We start from the raw sequence: 17,549 nt of genomic DNA on the forward strand, positions 1-17,549 counted from the left end.
CACAGGTTCAGCTTTCATTGTGTCCTCCAGCATTCCAAACATGGCTGATTAGTGCCCCACACAGGCAGGAGATGGTCATCAGCCGTACACCATCAGGACTTGTGAAGTTGGCTAGGTTGCCCACTGCCACAATGGAGAGCCCCTCACACCCTGACATCAGGGGGCCCTGCCACCCTGCAGCTTACCTGCAGCAGCATTTCCTTATCTGCAAATGTCATCCACTTCTGAGAGACAGGTTGCAGGCAACATCAGAGCAAGCTGCATGATGGAGGATCGATGGAGGGCTGCCACAGCCCAGCCAGAGGCTGGCTCTACAGAGGGAGACTGCAGGCGACATGGCAGGGCAGAGGGGGAGATGCTGAACCTCACCTGGGCTGTGCCTACAAAGGGCTCCCAATGATGACTACCACCAAGACTTGGTGACAGCCTTCTTCTGCCACAACCATGACAGCCTCCAGAGACTACTTCCTGTCAGAGTCTAGTATTCTCTGACCAAACGTTTTTAGATACTCTGCACATGGAGGGTCTGATGTTTAATAGAGGCTGTTTGCATTTACAAGGGTTTTCCTTTCAGTAGGGTAATACATCAATCACAATATAAATACACATACATTTCACAGGCTATAGCATTTCCAGTATACGGTGGAATCACAGTATAGTTGTGAATCTCATTACTGGTCTCTAGAATGTGCTTATCGTCACATCACTGGCTATCCCTAATTGCCAGGAAGGAGTATGTGGGTTGCAGGCAGTTGAAGCCTGGCGCTCTTTCTTTAGAGGTCCTTTGTTCATTGTTTTTGACATTTTTGTACTAATTGTTGGGATGAGCCACATATACACTCCCTATGCTGATCTGCTTGAGTTTATTGCCATGGAGTCTGCAATGTGAAGTCTGTGTCCCACTTAACGTCTGTACTCCTCTATGCTTCTTGCTCTAACTTCTCAAGGCCTTCAGTATCACAGCAGTCCTGTATTTTTCTCACTATATCATTGTGCTAGTGCTGCAAATATCTCATTCAACATAGAAAAAATACTTCCAACTATTCTCTTTACAAAATTATGATCACACTGGATGAAGATAAGGAAAAATACCACATCAACCTAGTAAATTTAGCTGTCATAGCTAAAACAAGTAAAACAAAGTTGCAGGCAGGCCAAGAAAAGTTCGCAGAGCAAGCTTCACAGCCCCCAGCCTGAGGCCTTCTAAACTCAGAACAGAGTTGAGCCATTGTTTTGTTAACAGCTTCACATAAGTCATGTAAAGCACAAAACGGTTATACTTGCTAAATTACTATGATAAGTGTAGAGCCAAGCTGAGAACTCATGCAGCTAAAGAGACCTCGTCCAACAGATGCTGTGGTGGGGAGCATATTTCTTCCTTCCTCATCCTCTGGGTCTGGTGGAGCGAGCCATACGCATGTGGAACTTGAAGGTACAACCACTGTGGAGTGAGGTTATTCTGGCAGGACATGTAGCTCAGCTCCTCGGGGTTGCCTCAGACTTTATGGTGTTTGCACTGCTCGAGCTCTTAGTCGTAGGTGGAGTCACAGCAGGCAAAGTCCTGTGCTGCAAGAATGACAAGGGTCTACAGAAAAATGTAAAACAATACGTTAAATACCTGTTACAGTTACCTGTGTAAAAAAAAATAATAAAATACGTATATGTTGGAGTCACAGGGTCATAGCATTAAACAGACCTAATGCATACTCAAGCTGTGTTATTTTAACAATAAGTATATCCCTAAAACTAGTTAGGGGTGTACTCTTCTGCTGAAAGTCTGCATTTCCTTAAGTCAGGGACAGCCATACAACTTTTCTTTATGCTTACCTGATTCAGCCAGTCTGCCTGAAACAAAGGCATCCTCTGGTTCCCTCTGGTATTGAAATGAGTTTGGCTTCTTTTGCAACAGGTGTGGCCAGTCACTCCATTATTGTCCCCTAAGCTTCAAGGACGTGGAGCCTCTCCTTAACCCCTCAGAGCATGCCTTCCCTACATGTGTGCGGGGGGGGGGGCAAAGGGATCACAGCCCTGTGCCTACAGCAGGAACTGAGGGCCTCTTCAGCACCCACCAGATACTAGCAGCTGTCCTTAAGCTCACTCTCCTGATGAACATGAGGAGATACAACCTGGACAGCCAGGCCACTGCTAGGCCCATACAGCTTTATGAGTGGCACCAAGCAGCTTCTACATGAGCTTACCAGCTTTGCCCAGGCCTCATGCAGCATGGATGCCTATGACCACATGTGGTTGCCATGCTCTCGGCAAGCATGATGGAAGTCCCTTGGCATCTCAGCCTGGCTGCTGCCACAGTGTCGGCCACACCTCCAGCACCAGCCTCAAGTCCACCCTAGACTGGTAGCCCTCAGGTCCCTGGGCACAAGGAGCTTCACATACACCATCACCCATGAGGTCTCCCCAGCAGCTGTGGGGAGGCTCTGATTATGGACCATGTCCAGCATGTCCTTGTGTCCAGCTGGAGCCCTGGCAAAGCCAGTAGGGTTTTCTCCCTACACTCCTCCTGACAAATTAGACCAGCCGGAGTGGCTCTAGCAGCTCCCCCACTGCCCCTGGAAGGAGGTGGAGCCATGGGGGAGGCCAAGGGAGGACATGGCTGGTTGCTGTGCCAGAGGCTGCAGCCAAACCTGCTCCACTCTTGGCAGGAGCAGGCAGTGGTGACCTGGAGTCCCCAGCTGCCAAGGAGGAGGAGGGCAAGCAGCTCCAAGGCTTGTTCCCACCATGACAAGAGGTAGCTGTGACTCCAGCACTGGGAGGGAGTGCGGGATCAGAGCCATAGTGCCAGTGATGTGGTCAGAAACCAGAGACAGGAGCAGGCAGATGAGCCAAAGAAAAGGGCAGAGGAGAAGGTCAGGACACTGGCAAGTCACAGAAAAGTGAAAGAGGCTTTGAAAGTTGTGAGAGAGGCCAGCAAATGCCAGTGCTGCAGAAGGACTACAACAAGAGCACCTGAAGGAAGACAGAAACTACTAATCTGGAAGAAACTGCCCAAAGCAAGGCCAGAAGGTGGGAGTGAGGGAACACACTGATGGGTATTGGACATTCAGGGCACAGGGTCAGGGGCAGAAGACATAGAGATGCCCATGTGCAGGAAAGAGCGAAGGAGCACCCATTGCCTTGTTTCCCCAGACAGTAAGAAGTCTGTGTCCAATGCTTTGCTGTAAGATGACCACGAGATGGAGAGTAACCTGGGCAGACTGCTGAGGATGCTTGCAGTGTGCGAACCTGAACAGCTGAGAGGCAGTTTAAGAAGGTGCTCCTGGACATTTCCCAGCTGTTGGTGAGTGAGCCACAGAGCTGGGAAGGCTTGCCTTCAGACTGGTCTGTACCATGATCTGGTGGCTGGGATAGCGAGGAGTGGGCAGGGACAGCTTCGTGAGCTGTCTCGCTCTACTGAGCTCTGGTGCAAGTTTGTGCAAGTTCCTGGGTTATACACCACGGTCTTTTTGCAGACCGAGCCTAACACAAGGAACAATTGCAGACGGTTACTTGCCTACAAGCCTTTGGTTACACTCAGTATGTTCCTCAGCCCTGTGCAGGCAGCTGAAGAACAGTGAAAACCTGGGGGAGATCTCACCATGTTGGATAATACGGAACACTTATTACACAGCTGGCTCTGTATTTGCCCACAACTTTAAAAGGCTTGCATATTTTCAATAAATACACCAAAAAATCAATAAATGCACAAAGGTTAAGGTAGGGTTTGGTTGCAAAGGCTGTTGCTGGCCCTCTGCCAGTCTGAGCAGCTGAATGGACATGTTCACCTAGGGTGCAGTCTCTTGCAGGCTTGCATTTCCGCGACTGTGAGACAAAGACCTGGACCAAACGAGTTTCACAACACTGACCTTATGTACCTTGGTAATTAGGTACACCACCAGCACCAGTTTGGAACTGATAGGAAGTTTCTGCTGTGGGAAAGGCACCTCACATAGGTGTGGGAGCAGCTTCTTCTCCCAGCCCCCTAAGCCCACCATGGCTCTGGTTCATTGGAGTGCACAGGACTAAAACCTGCACTGACAGCAGGGCAGGTATCCAAAACTGCTGTCAGTGACAGTGCAGTAGTAGTTGCCTCGTTTCCTTTAGTGCTGCAGTGTTCATGAGACCCGCTGACAATGTCAGCATGGGGCGATGAGCAGGCAGGCACAGAAGAGGACTTTGAATGCTTTTTATCATCAAAGTGATAATACCAAGTGGAGCCTTGCACATTTGTCCAACAAGTGATGTCATCACAACACTGAGTGAGTCCAAAGGAGGTACGGATCTCCTGTCAGTCTTTGGGGGGCACCCTGTGAAGCTCTGTTCAGCAGGTGCTAAATCTCTAGCAGGATGAGGGAAGGACCCAAATGCCCAGCGTGGCTGCCGCCCATTGCCATCTGGAGGTGTGCAGGTGGTTGTGTTCAACGTGTGCTCCGTTCCTGGGTGCAGTCGGGCCGTGGCCCGTAGTTGAGCAGGGGGTGGGTGCTGTGAAGGCAGCTGTGGTAGAGGTTGTTCCGGGATCGGTCAGTGAAACACGCTGGACCGGCAAGGGCAGGAATTGCTGGGTTAAGGAACCGTGCATGTGTAAACAAACACCTGTATATGCAGTGCTGTCTGTGTAGGTGTGTGTGCGTACCTGTGTGTTAATATACGCGTACGCAGACACAGTCAGGTTAGTAAAGTGCTGTGTGTGCATAAAGTAAAACCGTTCAAAGAACGGTGAAGACTAGGACTTGGTGCTGTGCTTCCTTGCCTGGCACCTGAGTTGGACTGTCGTGCGCTTGGTTGCGGGAGAGTAGAGAGAGCGTTAGTGTCTGTGTGTGGACTGAAATGTGCGGCACGGCGCCTGAAACGTGCTGAGGATTGGGATTTGTCTTCCTTTTGGACTTGGTGCGTTGCCCAGGGTGACTTCCCCTAAAAAAGGGAAACGGTGAGGGCAGAGGGGCTGCTTCTGCAGAGAGCAGCACGGACTAACTTAACGTGGCATCGCGCATAGCGGTACCGGGGTTGCCGGCAGCTGCGTGGTGCTGCTGCCATTCGGAGAGAGCACCGTGCAGGTACGCAAGTGGCAGCTGCCTGCCTTCGTGTGCTTGGAGGTGAGGGACTCCGCTGTTGTGTCCTGAGCTGGAGAGGCTGGAGGAGAGTGAGGTCGCCTTCTCCCGAACCACTGACTCTGCTCGTGTTGCGCATTAGCTGCTGGGAGGTGCAGAGGAAGCGTTTCAAGCACACGAGCGTGCTCAGTGTTAGGGCTGGATCCTGCGTGCAGCCCATGCTCTGAGAGCAGGGTTGGTCCCGGGTCGTGCGAGAGCTCTGTCTGGCTTCGGTCCCCAGTTGTGGCGGGGAGGTTTCTCTGGCAAGAGCCTGCCCCTGCGGCGGGTGAGCGTCTGCGGGAAGAATGCCTGGCCAGGAGCGCCGAGCCTGCCCGTCAGCACTTGTGCCTGCATCTCCCCGTTGTCCCGTGAGCGTAGCTGGCCGGCCCTGGAGAAGTGTGTGCAGGCCTATGAGCTGAGGGGCGTGGGAGGGCTTTAGGTAGCTCTGCTGCCCGCTTTGAAACCACCTCCGGTGCTGCTCAGCCGTCCCAGGTGGGAGACCTTGCTGGCAAGCAGGTCTTCTCCTGAAGCGTCCTGCCAGTAGTCTAGCAGCCCGTGGCACCGGGGAAGGTGCTGTCGGAGATTGAAGCATCGAACTGCTTGCACCTTTACCAGCACCACAGTGGCAGTTGCGCGCTTCTCCGGGTGGAGCAGTTGCCCGGCAAGGAGAAGGGGAGGTGTTGGCGCTGGCTGTGTGCTGCTCCTCCTGTGTGCAGCCCCCGGCTTGCAGGGAGCAGGTTTTACTTCTGTTGGGTTTCTCTCTGAAGAGGCATCTGTGGACTCGAGGCGTCGTGCGCCTGTGGGTAAGACGTGGCATGGCCCGGGTGCATGCTGTTTCCACGGTGGAGCTGGCGTGCCTCGTGGGCGTTGGTGTGGGGATGTGGGGCTCGCATGAGGGAGGATCAGCCGTGAGCTCGGCGTCAGAGTGGTGCATGAGGGGAGGGTGCACTGCGCGCGCCACGGTGGGGGGCAGTGGGTCCCTGCCCCACTTCCAGTGGAAGTCCTGGCCCTTCAGGCAGTGATGTGGGCCAGTTGCCTGGCAGCCCCACCCTTCTTCTGGCCACGTGGTCTGTAGTGATTGGCTGGCACAGCCAGCCCATGCACAGGGGCTTCTGTGCTCCTTCAGCTGCTTCTTTTGACAATGTCACGCCCCGTCTGCTTCATACCACGCTGTGCTTGGCCCCTACAAGTGTACCCAGAAGTACCAAAGTCTCCAGGTGATAGGCCATTGAACCGCTGAATTCTTGCTTGTTTGGGGAGGGAGGTTGAATAGTAAAAGCTGGTATTTTTAGGCTCTGTGTGTAAAAATAATTTTTTTTCTTTTGGGGTGGAGGGGCTATAGGTGAAGATGCAGGAGCCAGAACTTATCGCAAAAACACTGCGAGCTGTTCTTCATCCCTTTAAAAATGGCATACCTTTGTCAGAGCTTCAGGGTGAATACAAATCCCTGACCGGCGAGTGGATTCCTTTCAGGCACCTAGGACATGGCACGCTGGAAGGCTACTTGGAGAGCATCCCAGGAGTGGTCAGAATGGAAGGGAACAAAATGGGAGAGGTAAGAATCAGTCACGGTTCAGAAATGGCTCTTGTGTTTGTAAAGCGTGCGTGGTTCATACCTTTACCTCTGCTTGCGCCATGGATTTCTGAGAAAAGTGCTGTAGCATGCGTGTGGTGCGCTAATGCTGGGAGAAGTGGAAGCTGTGGCATAGACCAAGTGTCCCTTATTTTCCTGCCTCTGCGTGCAGACGAGGAGGTTGTGTTTGCAAAAGGTGGAAGGTTGCGGGGCATTTTCCTGGAAACAGGAGTTTTGGCTGGAAAGGCAGTTTGTGTCACTGTAGCCCTCTGGTCCCTGTCTCAGCATTTCTAACTCGGGGGGGGGGGATATTGGTGGGCTGTCCTGGGACCTTAAAGAAAGTTAACTTGTCTGTCTTGATCATTTCTTCAGGGTGGGGTTTACCATCATCTTTTTCGTACAGTGAAACTGTTGTGCGTGCTGTTCCTTATAGGCCTGACAGTGCTTGCTTTAGGCTTAGCACTCTTGTTTGTCATGAGTTGCAGTGCCGCAGGATTGTGAAGGCTTGCAAGGTGAGGAAGAGCCCATGCAAGTGAGGTGCCTTGAAGCAGGAGTTGCAACACCTCAGCTTAGCAAGCGTGCAGGGGACAAGTAGTGCGGAGGTCAAGGAGAAGGTGGAGCAGAGCTCAGCAGAGAATATTAGTGTGGTGGGAGAGTTTTCCCTTATTCCTTGGGACTTGCTGCACTAGCCTGTGTCTCCTGGTGGCTTCCAGCTTGGAAGCAGCTTGCCAGGACCACAAGCCTCCTTGTCTCATAGCGTGGAGTTCCTGGTTTTGAGTCAGAAGGCATTCCCTTGATGGTTGGCATAGCTGCATGACTTGTAGATGATCTGTTTGAGTGGAGAGCTTGAAGCCTGTTCCTTGCTGGAGCCATGTCTGGGTTCCTGAAGTCTGTGTAGACTGTGGGAAAGCAGAAAGCTAGCAGACGTTTGGCTGTCACAGCATCTCTGAAGAGGCAGCACTTAAGGCTGAGCTCCCTTGTTGGCTCAGCTGGATTGGGTTGACATCTGGGAACTCAGAAACAGGTCTTCCTGGTTAGCTGTGGAGAGTGTGACGAGAGGTGTCCTGAGTTTTGTGCTGATGTCTGGAAATGTGGCTGGGTTTAAACAAGAGGATCCCTTGCTGCATTTTTACAACTGTCAGAATGTGCCTTTTTGCAGCAGGTGTCCAAGACTGGGGTTCTTTTTTGCTTGCTCCGAGCCTGCATCAGTTGCGGTTTCATCAGTAACATGAATGCAGGTACCTCTGGGAACATTTGTGATGCTGCAATTTAATGCTTCCTCATGGTGGCTTTGGCATACAGCCATCTGTTTCTAGCTAGGGTCTTGCAGGGTGTAATCTGGTATCCTCCCATTCCCTTGAGAGCCTTGCTTATCCTCTGATATATTATGTGCTGAGAGCCTTGTGGACTCTTGGATAGCGCTAGAGGCGATGCCTTCTCTGCGGCAGCTGTAAGGAGAGAGTGAAACGTGGCTTTAGGACGTGGAAAGGGAGAAAGCTACTAAACAGGAATCTTGAGGTAGTTGAGCAGGACTTACTTTGGTTTAGGAGTGCCGACTGTGTTCTGCATGACTGAAGCAACTGAGAGGAAGCATCCTGCGAACACTTGGGAGGCGCCCACATTGCTGTTCATGACCCTCCTGTTGCTGCTGCCCAGAGCTTCCCCTGGGCAGACGTTGAGCAGAGGGTGGCAAGTGTGGTTATGCACTGGCATGGACTGGTAACTACCTGGGACTGCTCCCGCATGCTTTCCTGGTCCAGGACCTCAGCTGTACTTCAGTACAATGTTTTGCTCTATGTTCACATCTCTCCAGAATATTTGAGCTCCATTATAAGCTGACATCGTAACTCAAGAGTCCACAAGCCTGCTGCAAGAGCATGCAGTCATGCAGTCTCTCTTCCTGGCTCTGGGAGTAGTCTGACCTCCAGAAAGGCTGCCAAGATCCTTGCCTCTTTCTTTAATCCCTTTGGGGACAGTGGGGCAGGAAAGCAAGATGCGCTCACACACGCAGAGATCTGCTCGCAGCTGATGATCCTGGCTGCAGGCTAGGTAGTCCTAAAAGGACTTTCCTTAGTGCTAGAGCAGCTGTCCAAGACCTACCACAAGAAATACACTAAACAAACAATCCTATAAAGTAGATAATACAAATTGGTCTCAGAGCGCTACATGTTACATGCTCCTTCAATCGAACGACTTGGGCAAGATGAATATTGCCTGGGTAGCTGATGCTTAACAGACTGGTTGTGCTGGAAAGGCAATGATATAAATTGTCCCCTGTTCCTCTTACTACTGAATATTAATTTAGCCGCCTTGAATATAGGAGAAGTGAAGACTGACAATTATTCCTTCATGCGATAGGTGTGTTCCCCAATTTCCACACAGGATGAGGATTAAACTTAGTATACAGAAAACACTGCAAGGGGTTTCAAATTGACATACTGGGTACCTGCAACAGGTGGTTGTGTCATTTCAAGGAGCCCTGCTTTGCTTTGCCTCCTGTTCGGTTACAAGCAGCGTATGGTTATACCTTCCTCTAAGGAAACTTTGACTTCTACTCGAATAACTAGGCTCCTGCAAAAAGAGGAATTTGAAGACTGCTTTGCTCTGCTGCAAGTGAATTCATCCACCCCATCTCTTTTTACATCTGAATTCATTCTAACGATCATGTATGCTAAACTTAAAGTCCCTATGATGTGAAAACAAGGGAAGAAAACACTGAAAATAACTTATGACATTAGTGACAGGAAAAACCTGAAACGTATCAAAGATGTGAAAACATGCATTTATGAAACTATGATAAACTATGTATGAACAAAAAAGTCTTTTATGTTGAGACTTTGAGAACAGAGCAGACCTGAAGGTGATCCATCCCACGTGCATCCACGTGAACAGGGAAATGCCTTGTTAGCCAGGAGCATGAGGAAAGCTCTTCTCTGGAAATGGGCGCTTCTCTGAAGTGCTTGTACACGACTGCCCACAGCATGGGGCACAACCAGGAGAAACTAGAGGTTTGCACGCTGTTCAAGGCTGTGGTCTCGTCGGGTTTCCGGAGAGCTGTTGTGACAGCTCGCACACAGGAGCATCCTTCCAAAGAAAGTCCCTAAAGTACCCAGTTAGCGTGCTGTGGTGGATGGACGCAGGCTGCTGAGGAATGACAGGCTGGAATGACAAGAGGAGCAAGTTTCTGTGACCCCCTCCAAGTGTGAAAGCAATGGAGATGCTTGGAGTTCTGCCCTGGGACGGATGATGAGCCAGAAAGAGCTTGTGGGTTGTGGCCTGACCAGTGTATGGCAACACGGTGGCTATCTGTTGCAAACGCTCTAATCGGGAAGAAGTGGTAGATGAAGCAGATGATGCCTTCTTCTGACAACTGCAAGAAGCCTCAGATTTGCGGCCGTGGTTCTCGTGGAGGCCTTGAGCTACTGCCATACTTGCTGGAGGGACAAGACGGCCAAGCATGAGCAATCCAGGACGTTTCTGCGGTGTGCTGATGACAACTTGCTGACACAAGTGATGAGTTGATGGTGGGAGATGCTCTGCTGGACCCGATTCTTACAAACAAGGAAGAACTGGTTGGAGATGTAAAGGCTGGGGACAGCGATCACAAGCTGGTGGTGTTTGGGAGCCTGAAGGGAGGGAAATAAGGCAAATAGCAGTATTAACAAGCCAGGACTTCAGGAGAGCAGGCTTTGGCCTGTTTGGGAATCTGCTTGGAAGAGTCCCATGGAATACAGTCCTGGAGAGAAGAGTGGTCCGGGAGAGGCAGTGGATTTTCAAGGATTGCCTCCTCCAATTTCAAGAATGGCCTCTCCCAGCAATCGAGGGGAACAAAGCAGAGGTGGCAGGAACACTGCATGGATGAGCAAGTCGTGCCTGACAAAACTCAACCATAAAGAGGAAGCATGCATGAGGTAGGAGGAGGGAGAAATGACCCAGGAGGAATATAGAGACGCTGCCCGAAAAAAAAGCATGCGTGGGCTTAAGAAAGACTGCATTTATTATTGACCAGTTCAACCACGTGAAAACCAAGATGGAGTGCCATCACCTTCAGAACAGCTCCCAAAGCACTGCCAGGTCCAAGAGCATCCTTCCAAAGAAAGTCCTTAAATTACCTCGTTAGCTGTACAGACAACAGGAGAAAGTACAGGAACAACAGGAAAACTAGAAGAAAGAAGGTAGAGCAAATGAAGAATTACAACCCTTTGCTGTGTTTCGTTTCACTAACGCGTTATCAAATCCATGCTCAAACCATGGAGCACAGGTTGTTGCACAGACGTCTCTGAAAGGTTGAAGAGTTAAGAATTTCAGGTTCATCTTTCATACAGATGAGTCAAGACCCAGTCTGGTACAGTCCACTGCATGACAAAGTTTCACTCTTATTTAAGTGACTGTTTTAAAAGCCAGGCTCAGTAGGCAGACATGGATGAACGAGGAGCTCCTGACTTAACTCTGCCATTAAAAGCATGCCCACAAGAGGCAGATGTGGAGTTGGGTGAAGTGGAAGGAACATAGAGGCACTGTCCAAACACGCAGGGCTGGGCTTAGGAAAGCAAAAGCCCACAAAGAGCTGAATTTGGCAAGGGACGTGAAGTGCAGCAAGACCGATTTCTGCAGGTATATCAATAGCAATAGGATGACTAGGGAAAACGTGGGCCTACTGAGGAATGGCAAGGGGGACCTGATCTCCTGGAGAAGGCTGAGGCACTGATTGTCTTCTTTGCCTTGGTGTTTACTGGTGAGACCAGCCATCAGTGATCCCAAGGCTCTCCTGAGACTAGTGCAAAAGTGCTCAGTGGAGGAGGATTAGGCTAGGGAACGTTTAAACAAACTGGACATGCACAGTTCCGTGGGTCTGTTGCAATGTACCCACAGGTGCTGAGGGAGCTGGCTGGTGGTGTTGCAAGACCACTCTCAATTATCTTGGAAAAGTCCTCGTGGTTTGTGGGAGGTTCCTGAGGACTGGAAGAAAGCAAGTATCACCCTTCCCTTCAGGAAGGGTGGGAAGGAGGATCTGAGGAAGCACACGCTGATCAGCCTGACCTTGATCTCTGGGAAGGTGATTGAGACCTAATCCTGGAAAGCTGTTCCAGACACGTGAAAGACAGGTAGAAGTAGGCAGTATGGATTTATAAAGTGAAAAACATATGTGCCAAACTGATACCCTTCCAAAATGAGATGACTGGTCGGGTGGATGGGGGGAGAGCATTGGATGTAGTTTATCTAAATTTTAGTAAGGCCTTTGACTGTCTCTCCCATAACAGTGGCACAAAACCCATCAAGATGCTAGTCACCAGTGGTGTGCTCCAGGGGTTGATGCTGGGGAAATGCTGTCGAACACGTTCATCAATAACCTAGATGATGGGACAGAGATCATCCTCAGGAAGTCTGTGGGTGATAGGAGGGACTGACAGAGCAGATGGGCGTGCTGCCATTCAGAGACACCTCAACAAGCTGGAGAAATGGAACAACAGGAACCCAGAACCCTATGACGTTTAGTGCAGGGAAACGCCAAGCCCTGCACCTGGGGAAGAGTAACCCCATGCACCTGTACAGTCTGGGGGCTGACCAGCTGGAAAGTAGCTTGGCAGAGAAATTCCTGGGGGTTCTGGTGGACACGAAGTTCACAGTGGGCAGCAATGTACCATTGCAGCAAAGGAGACCAACAACATACTGGGTTGCGTTAGGAAGAGTGTTGCCAGCACACCAACAGAGGTAATTATTCCCCTCCGCCCTAGTGAAACAACATCTGGGAACCCGTGCCCAGTCCCGTGCTCCCCAGAACAAGAGAGACATGGACACACTGAAGCAAGTTCAGTGAACAGCCAAAAAGATGATGAAGGGGCTGGAGCATCTTTGATAGAAGGCTCAGAGAGCTGGGACTATTCATTCTGGAGGAGAAAAAGCTCAGGAGGATCTTATCCATGTGTATTAATGGAGGGAGTTAAAAGCCATGGAGGTAGACTCCATCTCCAGTTCTCGGTGGTATCCAGTGAACAGACAAGAGACAACAGGAGGAAAGTGACATACAGGTAATTCCATTTAAACATTAAAACCCCCACTTTTTTACAGTGAGGGTGACTGAACACTGGAACAAGCTGTCCAGAGTGTTTGAGAAGTCTCCATCCTTGGAGACAGTCCACCCCAGATTGGACAATATCTGGAGCAACTAGGTCTAGTTGATGTTGCTCTGAGCAGAGGTACTTTATGAGATGGTCTGTAGAGATGTCTGCCAGCCTCAATTCTTCTGTGATTCCTTGCATTTAACCACTGAAGCGGTGAAGCTGCTGGTATGCTTTTTGCATAGGTGCTGACAGCGCCGCGGGTATGCTGTCTGATATCTAGGCAGGAGCTCCTCTGATAGGAGAGCTGTCCCTCAGAAGGAGAGGACCTCCCTCCAGTGGCTGTATGTTGAGCCAGCCCAGTGCAGATGCTGGGTGTGCAGTGGAAGAGGAGGAGGAGGGGAAGGGTGAGCTGGAGTGCACGGCTGGAGGCCAAGAGCGTTGCCTTGTTCCTAGTGTTGTCATCATCCCTTGCGCATATTTCCCTGGGCTATTTGGGTCAGCCTGAGGGACCGAGGAGAGCTCTCAAGCAAGCTGTTGCTGTGTAGCAATTGCTTCCCTTTCTGTCTTGGTACTCGATTTTTGTGCTTTCGTTGCCCTGTCTCCTTTGTGAGAAAATTTCCTTTCTGGAGCTGCTGTTAGTGAAATTTCAGAGGTGCTGACCAAGTCCCTGAGTTTCTCCTGTGCTAAATTGTCAATGGCTCTGCTTGTTGGGGGCCATGGTTATGAGGGTAGCGGTGCTGTGCGTGAGGACCCCCTTTTCAGCCTGTACCACCACCATATAGACAGAGCATGGCTGAGACCCACCACGAGACCCCTGAGACCAGAGACTCCCATTTTTCACTGGGACGGGGTTGGGAGGCTGCCTGTGTCCTTGTGCAGCCCTGGAGGAGTACTCATCCAGCTGCCTTTGCAGGCTGCTAGCAGTTGAATGGCTCAAAGCTTTGGGCTTACATCTCCTCGGTGAGGCAGAGTGCATGCTAGGCACGTGGTTTGGAGGCTTGCCAAAGCAGGGTCCCTGCATCCATTCAAGGGGTGGCCTGTGGCAGCATTGCTGAGACGTGACAAGGGGAGGTCAAGGCAAGAGGCTGTTAAGGAGGCCAGGGAGGTGGCCGTGGGCTTGCCTGAGGCCGGGCTGTTGTTGGGGGCCAGCTCGGTGCCTGCAGGGCAATCTGTGCAGCCAGGGTGCCCGTGCTGTTTCTTTGGCAGTCCGGTACGGCAGGGTCAGAGCTCCTGTCGAGCCTTGGCAGGAGGAGCTCGGGCAGCCTGGAAGCCCGTGGCTTCCCAGTGTTGTAAAGCAAGATGGTGGGCCTGTGGGATGGGTGTGAGAAGCCAGGCTGTTCCCTGGTGGGGTCCAACCTAATGAGGGAAGGTGATGGAGATGCTCTGGCTGTCTGCTTTGCTGATTTCTGAGGTGCAATGCAAGAGGAGAGGGAGGTCTCCAAAGGTCTGTGTCTGCTGCCAAAGCCTTTGCTGAACTGCCAGCAGGCCCACACGACCCAGCAGTTATGGGAACAGAAATGGTTGCAAGTCCTTCTGAGGGCTGTGGGTGAGCTTGTGCCTCACTGACTGTTTTCCTTCGTGTCCCCTTCCTTTTCCAACAAGGTCATTTGCCATGCTGTTGCTTGCAGCGAGACTGTGCCACTTGCTCAACTGGTGGCCCGGCAGAGGAGTTCCAAGAGGAAAATGGGACGGCAAGTGAACTGCCAGATGAGGCTGAAGAACACATCTCCAGTCACGTTAGCAGGTAAGCCCTGAGCAGCGGTGGAGGGCCTGCCTTTGTGAAAGAACTGTGCAGCCGCCAGAGCAAAAGTCTCGGCCATGAGGGTGTGCCACTAATGGCCATGACTTGTGTGGTCCCGGGGAAGAGTTGTCGCCAAGGGTGCTTGGGCTTGCAAGCTGTGGTCAGCGAGGGAGGCCTTCTTGAGCAGTATGTGAGAAACAGTTCTTGAAGAGAGAGTTCTTGGAGGACGTTTGGCTTCACTTCCCCCTGCCCGTGCTTGTGTGCTTGTGTGCGAAAGGTGGTTGAGATGTGGGTGAGAGGTGTGGCAATGAGCCTGCTCGTTCTTTGAGTCCACGCTCAGCCCTCGTGGAGTGGCAGGGATGCGCCGTGTCCTCACAGTGAGAAGAAGCCCCTGCAGTAGCATCTGTGGCTGTTTCAGCAGCTGCTGTTGCTGGAGCAAGTGCCCTGGTGCCACGACGTTGCTGATGCCCAGGAACTGCCTTTTGTAACCCTGTGCCTTTTGCATAAGCTGCTGCAGCAGTGTCTGTCCAGAGAGCCTGTGGGTCAGCTGTGCCATGGTGCCATGCTGATGTTGTGTTGATGTCAGTGGGGTACCCCAGGATCAGGCCCAGGCAAGGTTCATCTGCTTGCGAATTGGCAGCTTGGAGCAACGGTGGGTCTCACAGTTTGTTTGTATTCCCCTGTTCTTGTCTGTAACGAAGGGTTTACTGCTTCTTGCTCTCCTGTGACCACACCACCAATGTACCCTCTGGTTGGGAAGCTGAACTGGCAACTCATATCGCAGTGAAATGACAAGGACTGCTACGTACATTGGTTCGCTACCTTGCACAGCAATACTCCTCGGAAGCGTTTGAGCCCGCCGCAGTTGGTGGGCCAGCAAGGAAACGACGAGTGACCACGAACTTGTTTATGCTGTTGTGGCCTGAGGGCCAGTGCGGCATGTTCCTCTGCTACATTTGGTGTGATTTGGTAACCTGTGCCGTGTGGTGGCAGTTTGGGCGGAGGAGGGCCACAAACCAGGGTAGAGAAGCAGAAACCCTCTGGGCGACGGTGCAGGAGGTGGCTGTGGAGGTGGAGTTAGGCTGCGTGTGGCCCACCCATGGGAGCTGCTGCTGCTGCTGCCATTGGGTGGTAAAGGGCAGCCTGACCATGGGTTCCACCGGAGAGGTGACCTGTTGCGGCACCTCACAGGCACGTGGCTTTTCTGAGAGCGTAAGGGGAGATGGGTGTCCTGTCTCTTTCCCAGCTGCGGCGCGGTGGTGGAGATCGTGGTTTGTGAGTCGTTGGGTGCGAGCCACGATGCTGAAGCAGAGACTCACGACTGTGATTGAGAGCATCCTTCTTAACTGCCTCTTGGAAAAATCTGGACTCCCTGGAGGGAGTGATTTGCTGTGCGTGAAGTCTCTTTGGGTTGGGTGGAGGAGAGCGCTACTCACGGCTCCATCTGCAAACTCTTTAGGAAAGCCCAAAGGCACTTTGCGACAGCCCAGATCTTTGAGCAGGCCAGAAGAAGGCAGCAAGAGGCCTGTTCCTCGGCCGCCACGAGGCAGAGGAGTGGCGTGTGGAGTGGTGAAACCCACTATGGAGAGTGCCCGGTCTGCCTTGCCTCCAGCCGCCGGGAGTGGACCATCTAAAGAACTGCCCATGCAGAGGCACGTCACTGTGGTCAACAGGTCAGTGTGCGCACGTGTGTGTGAGCAAGGTGAACGGAAGCGTGTTGGACCCTTGGATGCTGCCACGGTAGCAGTGCGTTTTGGGACGTGGGAATCCAGGCTCACGCCCTTGCAGAAGGTGAAGTTTGAATGTGGGCCAGTACCCAGGAGGGAGACAGGTGACCCTTTGCCTTGTTGGGTGCTGCCGTAGCTACCCCGTGCTCTTGGCCTGCTGCCGTGTCTTCCGGGGAGAAATGTGGCCAGATCTGGTGTCACCCCAAGGGTGTGTGGGGATGTGGCCGTTTCCCAGGCCCGGGAGGGAGCTGTTGTGGCCAGCGCGATAGAAAGCAGAAGGAGGGTTGTGCGTAGGTGACAGACGACGTTGCGTGTTGAGGGTCATGGTTTTCTCCAGGTGGCTGCTGTTTACGTCTTGCCCGAGTTCTCCATTGCAGCGTTGGTGTTTGTTGCCCTTCTCGGCGTGCTCGGACCCAGCAGCTGCCCGGCCGTGTTTGGGTGAACTGAGATGAGGGCTGGAGCTGCGGTTTTGCTGGCTTAGCGGTACATGCTGGTTTCCAGCCCCCTTTGAGCCTCTGTAATCCAGGTGGCTTACCCAACTGCTGCCCCATCACTTCTCTTTCTGTGTTGTTTTCAGCCGCCCTGGGCCATCAGCTGATGGTGGCGAGAAAGCGTTTATTGTTCCTCATTGTGGCTGCGCTAAGTCTGCTGGAGCTGTGATTGTGGTGGTAATCCTCTGCAGGTCGCCGGGATGGGTTAGAAGTCAGCCTTGCATTGAATGGAAACGGCAGCGGTGTGCCGCTTCCAGGGCGGCGGAGCTGTGAAGCGGCACGGAGCAGAGTGACAGCTTAATCCTGCCGTGGTGCCTGCTTTTTCTGGAAGACCCACAGGAAGAGCAGGCGCATCCTGCCCCAGCCGCCTGCATGAGTCCTGTGTACATCAGAGGTCTGGGTGCCGGTGGGGGAGATGAGGATGCGCTCAGAGCACTCGTGAGAGCAGCAGCTGCTTCAGCCGAGAGCTGAAGTGCCTGAGAGCATAGCGTTTTCCTGACAGCTGATAGCACTGCCTCGTAACCTCTGTGTTGCTCCGCAAAGGGCCCTTTGCTATGGCAGTGCTGTGCTGGTCGTGCTTTTTGGGGAGTTCCCTGGCATGCTGGTGCTGGTGGAGTGGGCAGGTGCCCCGGGGAGGATGAGGCAGCTTTGGCGGGGGCTGCCAGGGGGATCTGCTGGGGCTTTGCTCTGGAGCAGGGCTCCTCTTGAGGGCCAAAGACGCTCCTTGTGTCCATGGGCAGTTGGGCTGTGGCAGTAGCAGCAGCTGTTTGGACGTGCCAGGCAGAAATTTGGAGGAGTAGAGAGGCGGGGGGTGGTGGTGGCGGCCGGAGCCAGAGGCTGTGAGGTGGTTGAGAGGAGAGCAGTGGGAGGAGCA

At 52.4% G+C, this 17,549-nt stretch overlaps 1 protein-coding gene across 1 annotated transcript; it reads left to right on the forward strand.

Moving 5' to 3' along the window:
* Positions 1-4,280: 4,280 nt before the first annotated feature.
* LOC142599539 (tudor domain-containing protein 7-like) lies at positions 4,281-17,263 on the forward strand. Its single transcript, XM_075740581.1, has 4 exons — positions 4,281-5,884; positions 6,415-6,636; positions 14,319-14,460; positions 15,917-17,263. Exons 2-4 carry the CDS (start codon positions 6,430-6,432, stop codon positions 16,318-16,320), a joined length of 753 nt encoding a protein of 250 aa, XP_075596696.1. The 5' UTR covers positions 4,281-5,884; positions 6,415-6,429; the 3' UTR covers positions 16,321-17,263.
* Positions 17,264-17,549: the final 286 nt, after the last annotated feature.

This window comes from Balearica regulorum, chromosome Z (genome assembly GCF_011004875.1).
Source record: "Balearica regulorum gibbericeps isolate bBalReg1 chromosome Z, bBalReg1.pri, whole genome shotgun sequence".
Lineage (NCBI taxonomy): Eukaryota > Metazoa > Chordata > Aves > Gruiformes > Gruidae > Balearica > Balearica regulorum.